Source organism: Euwallacea similis, chromosome 23, assembly GCF_039881205.1.
Source record: "Euwallacea similis isolate ESF13 chromosome 23, ESF131.1, whole genome shotgun sequence".
In the NCBI taxonomy this organism is placed as follows: Eukaryota; Metazoa; Arthropoda; class Insecta; order Coleoptera; family Curculionidae; genus Euwallacea; species Euwallacea similis.
In genome coordinates, this window is record NC_089631.1 from 2,842,470 (window position 1) to 2,857,075 (window position 14,606).

Sequence of the window (14,606 nt, forward strand, 5' to 3'; positions counted from 1 at the left end):
TTAATACCCTAATAAATCTCTTAAGGCAGTCATCCAGTTTTCACAACTTCATACGATCCATCTTTTTCCTCTAATTTCAGCTATTTAGTGTTGGAGCACGTATCAGGGGGAGAGCTCTTCGACTACCTCGTTAAGAAGGGTCGACTAACGCCTAAGGAAGCCAGGAGGTTCTTCAGGCAAATAATATCAGCCCTGGATTTCTGTCATAGCCATTCTATTTGGTGAGTGAATACTATAGTAATTAAGAAGGTTTATCCTCGGCTATATGCATAAACAAAATGGTTTTTGGAACTTTGCCAATGTGATAATATACAGTGGAGACCTAAAGCCTGGCACTCCCCGAAAATTTCTTGTTTTAAATATTACAAAAAAAAGTCAAATATAAAAATTGTAGAGTTCATTCGGCCTTTTGAGTGCCCAAGTTTTATTTATACAGATATTGCGTCACAAAAACGCAATATCTTAGTTTTCACGGTATAAAGGCGAAGTTTGTAATAAACGTGCTAGACAAAGTTCTTTTATTTTAATTACCCATTAATGGACGGTAAAATTAAATTATATATACAGTAGTGGTCAAAAGTAGATAGACAAAGTCGTTTTACATAACAGAACAAATAAATTGAACACTATTTTATTTTTTTCGTAAAAGAGGTAGCTATACTCTAGTAAATAAAAAACAATTTCTGAAATATCTTTAAAATTCTAAATGAAACAGTAAGCAAAACAGAATAAGGCTGAACAAAAGTAGATAGACATAAAAAATAACTCAATTTTCATAAAAGCAAACAATTTTCTTTTAAGATTAAAGTAATTATAATTAATACTTATTATAGTACCCTTTATTATTAATTATAGCCTGGCACCTCCTCAGCATAGAGTCTAACAGTCAAATTCATATTTTGCCGCGTTTCCAGTAATTTTGCAAACAAGTCATCCCGATTTGAATATTCTACATCTTTAATCTTTTTGCCAAGGATTTCCCAAAGGTTTTCTATTGGAATCAAATTGGGTGACTACGATGGCCATTTTAAAACCGTGATTTTTTAGCTTCAAAAAATTGTTTCACTAATTTACAAGAATGTTTCCGGTCGTTATCGTACTGAAATTTAAATCGAAGTGGTAAGTTTTTATCAGTGTAGGGAACCATGATGTCTCCAAGGATATTTCTATACATTATTCTATTCATAATGCCCTCAATACGGTAAATTGATCCCGTTCCAAATCCCGAGAAACACCCCCATCATTACTATTACGGAGCCACCACCGTGTTTTAAAGTCGGTTTCGTATATTTAGAATCTAGTCGTTTCCCAGGAGGTCTTCTAACATACTGAATACCCTGACTACTGAATATCAGAATGGAGCAGATTGAACTTCGATTCGTCGCTTTAACATACTCTTTTCCATTCTTCTTTTATCCAGTGAATGTGTTGGCGTGCAAACTCTAATCGAACCTTCCGGTTCTTTTTAGATATAAGTGGTTTCTAAGCTGATCTACAAGCAAACAACTTTTCTTCAACTAGTCTTCTCTTTATTGTTTTTGAAAATACACACTACACTCCCGATCCGACTCTAAAATTCCCTTCATTTTTTAGGACGAGAGAAAAGGGTCACTTGAACTTATCCGTTTTAACTTCCTGATAGTTCTGCCACTCATTTTTCTGGGATGGCTTGACTTTGGTACAGGTTCAATAGTACCAGTTTTCTCGTATCGCTTAATAATGATACAGCAGCCCTTTTTACATCGAACCGCTTACCAATAGCCACTTGGCGGTCATCTTGTCTATAGACTTCTATAATGTGCTGCTTTAAATTGATTGAATTTCTTTCTCCACGTAGCATTTTAATAGTTGATATTAGAACTAACTTCACCAAGAATTTAGTTTCTAGTTAAATACTTATCATGCGGAAAGCTAACCATAAATGGTTTGTTTATCTACTTTTGGCCAGAGCTATTTCCTTTCTTATTAACAAATTTCATATTAACAATAATAAGCGGAAAATTTTTACAGGCACGTTTTGCAGTGTTATTTGTGTGTTTGATTTCAATATTAAAATAATTCGATTTATTTATTTACAACTTTTTAAGGGACAAAATAGCTTTGTCTGTCTATTTTTGACCAATACTGTATTTCCAGCCATAGAGATCTGAAACCCGAAAACCTGCTCTTGGATGAGAAAAACAACATCAAAATTGCGGATTTTGGGATGGCCTCGCTGCAGCCCATGGGCTCCATGTTGGAAACCAGCTGCGGGTCTCCTCACTACGCTTGTCCAGAGGTCATTAGGGTAAGTTGAGTTTTCTGCAAATTCACTGTCTGATTTTGAGTAATTTTGCTCGTTATCATAGCGATTTCAAACTGAGTTTTCATCTCGAAACATGGCAATCAAACTTAAGTGCATCCTATGCAGGAAGTTCTTTCTCGAAAGGGCTGAAATGCGATTCGTGAACCCGTTTAACGCTTAACCTATTTCAATGTAGGACAGGAACAAGTGTCAATGCTGGATAAGGAATTTTAGTCTCCTTCCATATGGATTGAGGCTATATACGGAAATAACATATTGATTAGGGGAATTCTTCAGCCTCAAAATAGTTAACTTTGATTTGATGCGACCAAATTAAATTAATTCTTTTCTATCTTCGACCAACTTTAGAACGAACAACAAAATGCTCCCTCAACTTTATGATCCATAAGAAAACGAGAGACTTAAAGAAGTGTGATGCGTTAATGGTTTCCGTGGAGAAAATACTCGTTCACGAAATGCATAAATATTCCTTTCCAGGCTCCATTAACATTTTAATATAATGGATTTGCCAAGTTTGGAACTATAAAGTTTAAATAAAGTACTTTTCTCCTTGCTCTCGTCGCAATTTTACGGTATTTGAAGTTTAATTGTGCCGAGATGTTGCACGAAGTGAAGACGATTTATATAATTTTAGTTCACGAGCTGTGACTCGCAGGGAAAGGAAAGATTTCTAATAGGGCAATAATTCTTAAATCACTTACAGTTAAAATATTATACTGTCCAGAAGTCAATATTGTTAAACTGCGCACCCTGTACATTCTTGAATTCTATGAAACTGCAAGTTAGTAAGGTCAAGAATCAAATAGATCCAACGCTATTGTTGAGATGTTTCTTCAGTTTTCACATTTCTATTATTAAATAGGCAAAATTGCATTTTTTTGTATTATGCACCCTGTATATTTTTATATTTTTTGAACAGTCAGTAGAAATTATTTCCAAAAACCGTCCCTCATTTCTCTGTATTAGTTTTTGAGTGATTTTAGAATTTATGAGTCATTTAATAAGAATTTTCTTTTCAACATCTCTGTACTTAAATTCGAAATTGTGGCATCCCATATGAGAAAAATTGCTCCTTATCTTGTTAAAATACTTTTATTTTTAAAAACTTTCATTTACCACCACTGTGCCGAAGCCGTCAAATCATGTTCGGGACCACCTACCCTGCATCATATAGCCATATTTGTCTATTACGTGAGGTTAAAGGGAAAAGAAAATAGTAACATTGATCCTGTACCCGAAGTAATAAAATAGGCTCTGGGTGCAGTTCACACGTACCTTTTTGAAATGCATTTGACACGTATCTTGTGTTTTTATTTTAGGCGTGTGTCAGAAAAGCGTGGGTATATGCTATACAGGGTGATTCATAATTCAATCGACACAGAACTGTGCGTGTAGAGGACCTCAAAACATGTCGATTTTTTTATGAAGTTTTTTTCTGATGCCTTATATATCAGCTTCGGAAGATGAATAAAAAGTGTTGGAAAAAAATCTGTATTTTAAGGAAGCCTTAACCCATAATAATCAAATTTGGATAATGTTTTTATTTTATTGACGTCTTTATTCACCAACAATTTGAAGCGGCTGAAAGCTCAGTTATGGGTGGTTTAGAGGTGGGTCATCCCTAGAATTATATGATTTTTTTAAACCCTAATCTAATTAACAACTAATGGTTAACCATATGATAGTTTTAATCTAAATAATAAAATTATTATATATCTTTTGTACTTTTGTACATTTTTCGAGAAATCGTTCGTCTTTGAGAAAAAAAAATTATGATTTGATGCTAAAACCAATCAAATTGAGGAAAAAAATGTTCCACTGTTAGGATGCGACTCTTGTTAAAATTCACGTTATTCAAGTTTATACAATTTACAAATTTTTCGTGTACCTCATTTTTGTTTGTAGTAATTTTGTAGTCAAAATAATTGGAAAATTCACATTTCATGAACAAATTGATATGCTATTTTTACTGGGGTTCTGTGTTGTTCAAAAGTGTACCAGTGGATCACAACTTATTAATTCGAGCAAAAAAAAAATACAGTGCTTTCATTTCAAAACGAGCCACCCTAAATAACGATTGAACTATGTATTGTTTTAAAATTTCCAAAAACAAGTCAATTGAGATGTTGAGTGAGAAACTTTTTGAGCTTATGTCCAATCCTCTATCTACGAGCACATCGATTTTCAGCTCCGTAAAGGAAGAATATCTCCGTTCTTTCAGCCAAAGTGTATACCATTTTAAATAATAATTTCAAACTCAATAATTTTAAACGATCTGATAAATGAATATTTTAACATTAACGCTAAAATAATACTAAGTAGTCCTAAAAACTAGTGTTTGTTACTTTGATATCAAAAGAACGCAAGGCATTTGGCATTTCTTTAGGGTTATTGTTTCGAAAATAACGAGTCACATTTTAAACATTTGATAAAATATTTTTTTTGTTGTAAAAATTGCAAAATTCAACTGGCCGCCGTTTTGAAATGGTTAAACTGAATGAGCTGAGACTTCGTAGGTGAAAAGGTCTTGGCATGCCCTAGAAAATGAGATATCACTCGCCCTCCCATTCCATTTAAGATTTTAGAGATGAGCCGCCCCCTGCTCAAAAGGTTGCCGATAGGGGATTGGGCATAAACTTAAAAAATTTCCCTTTCAACATCTCAATTGACATGTTTTTGAATATTTTAAAACAGTACATGGTTTAAGAGTTATTTAGGGTGGTTCGTTTTGAAATGAAAGCACTATATATGCTTTTATAATAATAATGTATGAACTTAATCGTCAATATTCTTGTTGAGAAGGATTTTGCAAACGATAATTAAAACGAGATTTCATCATTATTAACAAATGTTAAATAAAATTTATTCAAAATTTAACATTATTGGAAACTAGTTATTATTAAAATCAAATAAATATTAAATATATTGTTTAAAATTGCTACCATTTTTTTTCTCACAGGTGCACCCTTTGCCGAAAGTTAAAATCCACTCTGTTCAATAATTGTATGTCATATTTGATAATGGTATATTTATTATTGATGTGGTTCCACAAATCTTACTCAGTTTCAACCAGCGTTGAATACACAACTTCTTTTAAAACCTTCCAGAAGAAAAAGTTACATTTATTTAAATCTGGTGATCGCGGTGGCTAGTGTTAAGGGCAATTATTTCCACGACCTATCCATCGATTTAGGAACTGTTGATTTAAAAATTCTCGAACGTCCATACTGAAATGTGGAAGCGGCCCATCATGCATAAACCACATTTCACAGCGCAGTTCTAAAGGTAAATCTTTCAGTAGCTCAGGAAGAATATTTTGCGAGAAAAACAAATAGGCTGTGTCATTCAATCGGTTTGGTAAAATAACCCGCCCAATCAAATACCGTCCTACAATACCTGCCCACATATTTATCTTAAATTCTCTTTAGAAATGGTAGGTTATTGAAACCTTTAGATTTTCTTCTGAATATTCATGACTGTTGTGCATGAACAGATTTTTATCTGCACAACAGTATACAATCTATCTCCGTATAAAGCAAGCTTCATCTGTAGAGAAAATTATTTTGTAAAAATTAATGTTCTGATGTAGAATGAAATTACAAAAAATCAGTTCGCTCTGAGTCTTGGGGTAATAGTTCTTGAACTTTGTGAAAATAAGGGTGCAACAAATTACGCCGAATAATTCAATGGACTGTGGCCTGTGGCATATTAAATTACCGGAATATTTGTCGGGTGCTGGTTTGAGGTTCATTTTTAATATTCCCTAAAATGCGCTCTTCATTTCGTACGTTAACTGCGTTAGTACGCCCTCCAGCATTATTTATGCAAAGAGGCCCGAGCTCTCCGTTCAACATTAGCTAATGTTTCACGATGCAGGATAATACGATTAGGAAATCTTCTTCGGTGTTTTTCCACACTTCTTCGGCAATTTTCCTGACAGAACCCAAACACTAATAACATATCAACTTGTTCATGTTTGAATTTTCTAGCTATTTTGACTACAAAATTACTACAAAGAAAAATAAGATATTGTGCATGAAAAATTTGTAAACTGCATAACTTGAATAACGTTAGATTTGTCAATATTAAATCATAAAATAATTATTTTTCTCAATAACAAACCATTTTTTAGAAAATGTGCAAAAATATGCAAATTAAATTGATTTATAGATTTTTGTTAGTTAATTAATTAATTAATTAATTATAATACAATATTAGGTATTAATTAGATTAAGGTTAAAATATTCATATAATTTTAAGGGTCACTAATCTTTAAACTACTCCTTACTGAACTTCTGCTATTTCAAATTTTTGGCAAAAAAAGATGTCAATAAAACAAAAGCATTTTCCAAATTTGGTTATTCTAGATTAATGCTTTCCTGAATTACAAAATTTTTCAAAAATTCTTATTCATCTCCTAAAGCTGATATATAAGGCATCGGAAAAACCTTCATATAAAAAATCGACATGATTTGAGGGCCTCTACGCGCACCTGTTATATGTCGATTGCATTGTGAATCACTCTATATAACAAAAGATTTGAGTCATAAGTTAATATGAACAGTAGGGGCTAATGAGAAATTAAACGGGCAAAATTGGAGATTTCTCTTTGATTTGGAGAGTTTGATATTGTTTGTAATTTTTACGTTTTCAGCAGTTGTTTCTACAGGATATTTCTACAAATGTGAATAATACTCCGGAAAAGAAACGATCTTAGTAAAAGATCTACTTATACTTATAAATTGTTTTCAAAAAACTTACTTTTATTGAAATACAGCTATTCAAAATTTGATAGCGAAAATGATATTTTTTAAATAACTTTCCTTCGAGTTGATAAAATTTAATGAATTTTGGGTCACTTGTGCATGATACCAAAGTTAATAATAGAGGACCTAATATTTCTGTGTACATTTTCGGGGAGGCTAACCTCAACTTCTTTATCTCTTGTCTTGTTTTTTTAAAACCCTTTTCTGGTTTATTAGATTTACAGTGTACCTAAGAAAAGAAAGGTACTCTTAGTTGATGTACATAAACCGAATCGTTTTTTAGTAAAACATCATTTTGTCAAAATGTGTATTTTACAAAAGTAATGGAATTTTGTGTGTATTTCTTATTCTATCACCTACATATCAAAATAAGCTACATTTTCGTATTAAAATTGTTACAAAATAAATATATTGCTTTAAATTAATTCATTAAATTTCATCAACTGGAAGAAGAGTTATTTAGAAAATACCACTTTCACTATTAAATTATGAAACGCTTCATTTTAAGGCTAAGTTTTTGGAAAACAATACATGTATAAGTAGAAATACTATCTTTTGACAAGAACTTTTCATTTTTAGGATATTGCCTATATTTTTGGAAACATCCTGTATAAAACGATTGATTATATCATCAGGATTATCGAATCAACTAATATGCAGGGTGTAAGAGATCATCACATGGATATTTAAGGAGGTAATAGTACTCAGTAAAATAAGAAAAAAATGTTAATATGCTCATGGTCAAAAATGCACCATTTTTGATATACAGGGTAACAAAATTCGATTTATTTTTCATTTTTTACTATTTTCTTTAGCATGCGTAAAGATAACTTAATGAAATTTCGTGCCCCTATATTTTTCAAGAGCCTCTACAAGAAAATGCCAAAATCGTTGGTTTCCATATACAGAGTCTTATGTTTTCCTGGGTTACGTGCTATTTATTGCTTTTTAACTTTTTTTGGAACATTTTGTATGAATTCTGATTTTTCATTTAGATTCGTTTTTCATTTCTTTAAGTTTTTGATATCTTGTATTAATTTCGTATCTTTCACCATTTACTAAAAATTTGCATAAATAGCTATCGATGCATATTAAGGAAGGAGTAAAGGAAGCAAGAGAAAATTTGAAGCATTTCTTAATAATGAATCATATGTTTTAAATTAGTGAAGTAACAGTAAAAGTGAATGAATCTAAATAAAAACAAAACTATAGAAACTGCTGAAAATGTCCTCTCGCTAAGATATAAAATTCCACTCTACGCCACATAAACCGGGGGACTCCTTCAAAAATACTAAGAGTATTGCGAATAATTTCACATGAGGCCTCTATTCTGTTTCACAATTCCTCCGCTGTGTCAATTAGGGTCTGGTATACCAATGATTTAAAATATCTCCAGAAAAAAAGTCCAAGCTATTCAGGTCTGAGGATCTAGAAGGCCATGGCTGAGGTCCCTCTCGACCAATCTAATGGTTGCGATAATGTTGGTTTATGAACTCCCTTACTTACAGATTAAAATGAACTGGCGTACCATCGTGCATGAACCACATTTGATTTCTCAAGAAAAGAAGTATCTCTCTTAAGAACACGGGAAAATCCTCTTCGAGGAATTGATAATAATAACCCCCATTTCACCTTACTGGCAGAAAAAATGGTCCTGTCAAATAATCGCCAATATTTCCTGCCCACATGTTTACAGAAAACTGCTGTTGAAAGCTGTTTTTTTACAATAAATGCGGATTTCCTGTTCCCTAAAAATGTTCATTATAGAAATTTCGGATGGCGTTCCTTAAAAAGTTTGCTTCATCACTAAATAAAATAAAACTTCCAAACAACGAATTTTGAACCAGCATTTGTAAAAACCACTCACAAAAATTCAAGCGTAGAGGAAAATCTCGTGAGAGAAGAGCTTGAATCCTTCTGACGTGGTAAGGATATATCAAGTTATCAATCAAAATTCTCCAGACTAGCATAAATGAAACATTTAATGTTGGGACAATTTTTCTCGTGCTCGTAGCAGGGTCGGCTTTAATATTATTTAGAACTACTTCCTCGATTTCTGGAATTCTCGTGGTTTGGTTTGCTCCTCCCAAACCACTGGATTTCTTAAATGTTCCAGTTTCACATAGTCGAATGTGAATATTAGTAAACATTTTTGGATCAGGTAGTATCTGATTAGGATATCTACGTGCGTAGGATCTACGCGTTTCATAGGAATTGCCATTGGTTTGGGCATAAAACAAATGTATGTCTGCATATTCTTGATTGGTAAACTCAACCATCATCATTTTATAAACACCTAAAGAATACTTTGAAAACACCAAACGAAAAAAATTACTGATTGCTAAATGTCAAAAAGCAAAATTAACCTTGAAGTTAACTTAAATTTACTCAGTTTACTTAGTTTTTTACCCTTAATATTTAATATGTATCGGTAGATATCTATGCAAATTTTTCGTAAATGGTGAAAGATATTAGAATAATGCAAAAGATCAAAAACTTAAAGAAATGAAGAACAAATCTAAATAAGAAATCAGAATTCATACAGAATATTCCAAAAAAAGTTCAGAAGGTAAAAATAGCACGTAACCCAGGAAAACAAGACTTTGTATATGGAGATCAACAATTTTTATATTTTCTTGTAGACGCTCTTAAAAAACATAGGGGCACGAAATTTCATTAAGATATCTTTACGCATACTAAAGAAAATAGCAAAAAATGAGAAAACAATCAAATTTTGTCACCTTGTATATCAAAATTGGTGCGTTTTTGATCATGGATATATTCACATTTTCTTCTTATTTTACCGAGTACTATCATCCCCTGAAATATTTTCACGATGATCTTTTAAGACCTATATTTTCATTTATTAGTTTCACATTTTACCGTACGTGTGCCTATACTTAAAAAGTGCGATAGTATCTTTATCGCCCTCATTTGCTGATTTGTATTCAACGTGCTATACAGGGTAATTAAAATACGCTGCTTGTCATTGAGATCTTGAAAATCATAAAAGATACGAAGTCCCTTAAATTGAGGCAAAGTTACACATTTTCGAGCTTTGTTAAATGCAATTTTAAAATTTGGAAAATTGCGATTACTTTCGAAGATAATTTAAAAAAAACGAAATTCTACAAATGGGTTTTATTTAAAAAAAATTATTTGACAAGATTTTTTAAAATGAATTTCAATGTAACGTTTCGGAATTGGAAAACCATCACCAACTTAATTTTTTTAAATGCGGACCTGAATTTTTCATTGCATCTTTGGAAAACCTTTAATTTTCTAAATTAAATTATGTATCACACTTGTAGTGAAACCGAACGCAATAGTGCAAAATACATTTTTAATAAATAAAATAATGAAACACTACTCAGATATAAATATTACAAATTTGGTTCTAACAAACAAAAATGTGAATAATGTGGATGTCGTCTTCCAGAATATTCTTGAAAACATGTTTCATTGGCATGCACAGAATTTCTGTGGTGTACGACATAAAATCATAACATGTTACGATATTCTTCATTTCTGTAATCCATTAGTTTTTTCAAGTACAGTAAGCTGGTAGTAGTTTTGTATTACAAAACTATTCAAAGATTTTGACATCTCAAAACTGGCGTCTTATGGAGACTTAGTTTGTCGTTATTGTGATCACTTATGCCTGAGTAGTGTTTTATTATGTTATTTACTAAAAATGTATTTTACACTATTAGGTTTGTTTTTACTATAAGTATGGCACATCATTTAATTTATAAAATTAAAGGCTTTTCAAAAATCTATTAAAAAAATTAATTTGATAATAGTTCCCAAATTCCGAAACGTTGTATTTAAAATCCAATGATGCCATCTTATAAAGAAGCAAAAGTACTCACGAAGAAATTAAATTCATTTAAAAAAAAACGGTTTAAATAACTTTAAAAAAAAAGTAATTTGTGAATTTTTTTTATCGATTATCTTCGGAAGTAATTGGAATTTTCGAAATTTTAAAATGAAATTTGATGAAGCTCGAAAATACGCACCTTTTCCCGAATTTAAGGGGCTTCGTATGCTTTTATGATTTTCAAGATCCTAATGGCGAGCAGCGCATTTAAATTACCCTATACAGGACGATTCACGGTGAGTGTCCTATTAAGTTTACGGGGTTCATATATAGCTAGAGATATGAAATTTTGGATACCATTGTAATGGAATTTGACCTGGTCAATTAAAATACTGGTATCATTGCAACGTTGCTAGATCTACGTGTAACTGGAATCAAATTCGTTATTTTAAATGATACACTCTGTATTTTATTACATTTTCGAATTGCCCGAAACATTTAAACCCCAGTTTATATATCATATGCCATAGCTATGATGAACCGTTTTCGAAATAAAAAAAAAATGTTTGGCTGATTTGGCAACAAACAACTCTAAATTGAAAAACGCATATCTTTTCAACTATCACAGCTACAGAGCTGAAATTTGAACTACACACTCTTATTAGTTATCTGCATCTTGTAGCATTATAAATTATTGATATTAATAATTATACAGAGAGATAATTTAAATTTCATATCTAGTCAGCTGTGAAGTTTGTTGAAGAAAAGAACGTATGTATGTCGATAAAAGTAAATAAAGCAACATAACCTCACTCGGCTCCTTTATAAAAAATTCATTTTAACGTCATTTTGCGGGATATGAGCAAACTACGACTTACTTTTTACCTTCCATTTCTTTTTTGTAAAATCCCATAGCTAGATATGAAATTCAAATGATCTCTCTGTGTTATAATATTATATTATTATTATTATTATTTATTTATTTTTCAGATGCCATCCAAAAATATAGGGTGTTCTATTTAAGATTATGATTTAACGCCCATATTTATATCCTTGTGATATCGCATTAATTTTCCCACGCCCTATATTTAAATCCAAAAAATGTACAATGCTACAAGATAACTAACAAGAGTCTGTAGCTCAAATTACAGTTTTCTAGCTGTGATAGTTGAAAAGAGATGCGTTTTTCGATTTAGAGTTGTTTGCTGTCAAATCAGCCAAAAAAATATTTTTATTTCAAAAACATTCATCATAGCTATGACATATGATACATAAATTGGGGTTTAAATGTTTCGGGTAATTCAAAAAATGTAATAGTACAGGTGTGTAGTACAGGGTGTGCCATTTAAAATAACAAAATTGTTGTCAGTTACACGTAGATCTGGCAACGTCGCAATGATACCAATATATATTTTAGTTGAACAGATCAAACTTCATTACATCGATACCCTAAATTTCAGATCTCTAACTATTTTAGAACCCCGTAAACTTTGAATAGGATATTTACCGTGAATGACCCTGTATAGTATCATTTTCCGTATTTGTAAGGCAAATAATTGTTTCCATATTGAGCACTCAATAGCTATGAAACTAATTTTTTTGAAACCTGAATCTGAATCAAATGAGTAAACAGGCAGATAATCGCCGGCTCTCTCTATCTAGTGTCTATCGTTAGAGAATTTAAGTATAAGTAACAGTGCGGGATCTATGCACTGTTTTGTCTTTTATGTATGAATTCAAATTTACTATTTAAAATTCAGAACGTTCCTTGAGCCAAAACCTCCCCGGTCCTGAATGGGTAGTGCGCTTTAACCTTAAGGAAGAAAAATATTTTAGGCGATTACCTTTAATGCCAAGATAACGCGTCGCCTTCAAAATAAGGTTTCGGCTAGTCCTGACTCTAAAATGTATTGCTTGGAAGCGTTCCAACAAAGCTTTATATTTTGGGTACAAAGCTGCCCTGTCAGCAAAAATCTTTACGTTTATTGCAGTATTTCCAAATTTACGACCGAATTTTTGCTTTTAAAAAAAGCCTTCATTAATGTCGTATTTTAAGCTAATCGAAAACTTCTTTAGTGCAATTTCCTAATTTATCAGGTTAATTTGCAGGGCGAGAAGTACGACGGCCGAAAGGCGGATGTGTGGTCCTGCGGCGTAATTCTCTACGCCCTGTTGGTGGGCGCTCTGCCCTTTGACGACGACAATTTGAGGCAGTTACTGGAAAAAGTCAAACGGGGCGTGTTCCATATTCCCCATTTCGTACCACCCGATTGCCAAAGTTTGCTGCGGGGAATGATCGAGGTCAATCCGGAAAAAAGACTCACGGTAAGTCTGGGGGATAGGGAATCAGATGGGAAAATAACGTTCCAGGTCGATCCGTAAAAAAGGCTCACGGTAAGTTTAGGGGGAATCGGAATCAGGAGGTGAAAGTTATCAGGGAGAGACCGAAACCGGGTCATGTTACCCATAGAAATGTTCGCGCAAACTGGGAAATGAGAGATAACGGTGTTAAGGCGAAGAATGCACGTATGTTATGGAATTCTACTGGTATAGTTAGGAGATAGCGGAACAAACAAGGATTTAGCTTTATTCAGTCGTTGGAAATTTGCATGTGGAATTAGGGATTTGAAAATCCAATAATGAAAGCTGGAAATTCCTTTTATTTCTAGGAATTATTAATTTAAAGAAATGAAAATTACGTAATATGCGGGTCAAAATGTAAGCTCTCTACTTTATTCTTTTATAGGGGGAATAAAGGAAACGAGTAATGTGTCTAATATAACAGCTATACCTACAACTATTCTTCCCTTCTAATACCATCACACCTATAGTAGGTTCACCTTTGAAAACATTTTTTCGACCATCAAATTTTTGTTATAGGTATTTAGCAGCCTTACATGAAGTAGGCATTCGAATTCGTGTGCGGATCTTTAGTAGTTTTCAAGATCGCCGTTTTCAGTCTCAAATTTGTAGTACCCCTTTACAAGGTGTCTCAGTAACTCTGTTACAATGCGATATCTCCGTTATAGTTAGAGATGCTCGAAAATGTTTTGGGGACAGAGTGGTTGATTTGATGAAACACATTATGTGGTGGGACTTTCAGTTTTTATCACTTCCGGTTGTACCGAAAGTTAACGTTAACTTCCATATTTTAAATGGAACACCCTGTATATTTTGGCATTTTTAGATTCCTCTCATTAAAGTGATTTAATAATTATTAAGTCTCCCTATTCTCAGCCCTTACTTATGGAAGCGCGTCTACAATTTCATTTATACTCTTCTAATGCAAAGAGATCATCATTAAATTTCATATCTACTCAGCTGTGAAGTTTGTTGAAGAAGAGAACGTATGTCGATAAAAGTAAATGAAACAACATAACCTCACTCAGCACCTTTATCAAAAATCAATTTTAATGTCATTTTGCGGCATATGAGAAAGCTACGACGTACTTTTTATCTTCCATTTCTCTTGTGTAACATCCCACATCTGGCTAGATATGAAATTTAAATGTACTAGGAACATATCCACGGAACGATTAACCATTCTTAACCAAATTTGCAAGTTTTAATATGAGTGATAATAATTCGAAATATCTTTGTTAGCTGTGCAAGCAGTATGACTAATTTTTGGTAAAATAACGTAGTGAGTAGTAGTAGTCACTTGTTTAGTTACTACCATGGAAACCGAAATTTGTTTTGTATAATAAATAAAACA

General features: G+C 32.5%; 1 protein-coding gene across 2 annotated transcripts in view; it reads left to right on the plus strand.

The window, feature by feature from the left end:
- Positions 1-14,606, plus strand: part of sff (sugar-free frosting) — a 61,279-nt gene that overhangs the window by 42,031 nt on the left and 4,642 nt on the right. For both annotated transcript variants that reach the window (XM_066401831.1, XM_066401832.1), the window contains exons 4-6: positions 81-221; positions 2,137-2,287; positions 13,001-13,216. In XM_066401831.1, coding sequence (XP_066257928.1) covers positions 81-221; positions 2,137-2,287; positions 13,001-13,216 — 508 coding nt within the window. The remainder of the gene's footprint in view (positions 1-80; positions 222-2,136; positions 2,288-13,000; positions 13,217-14,606) is intronic.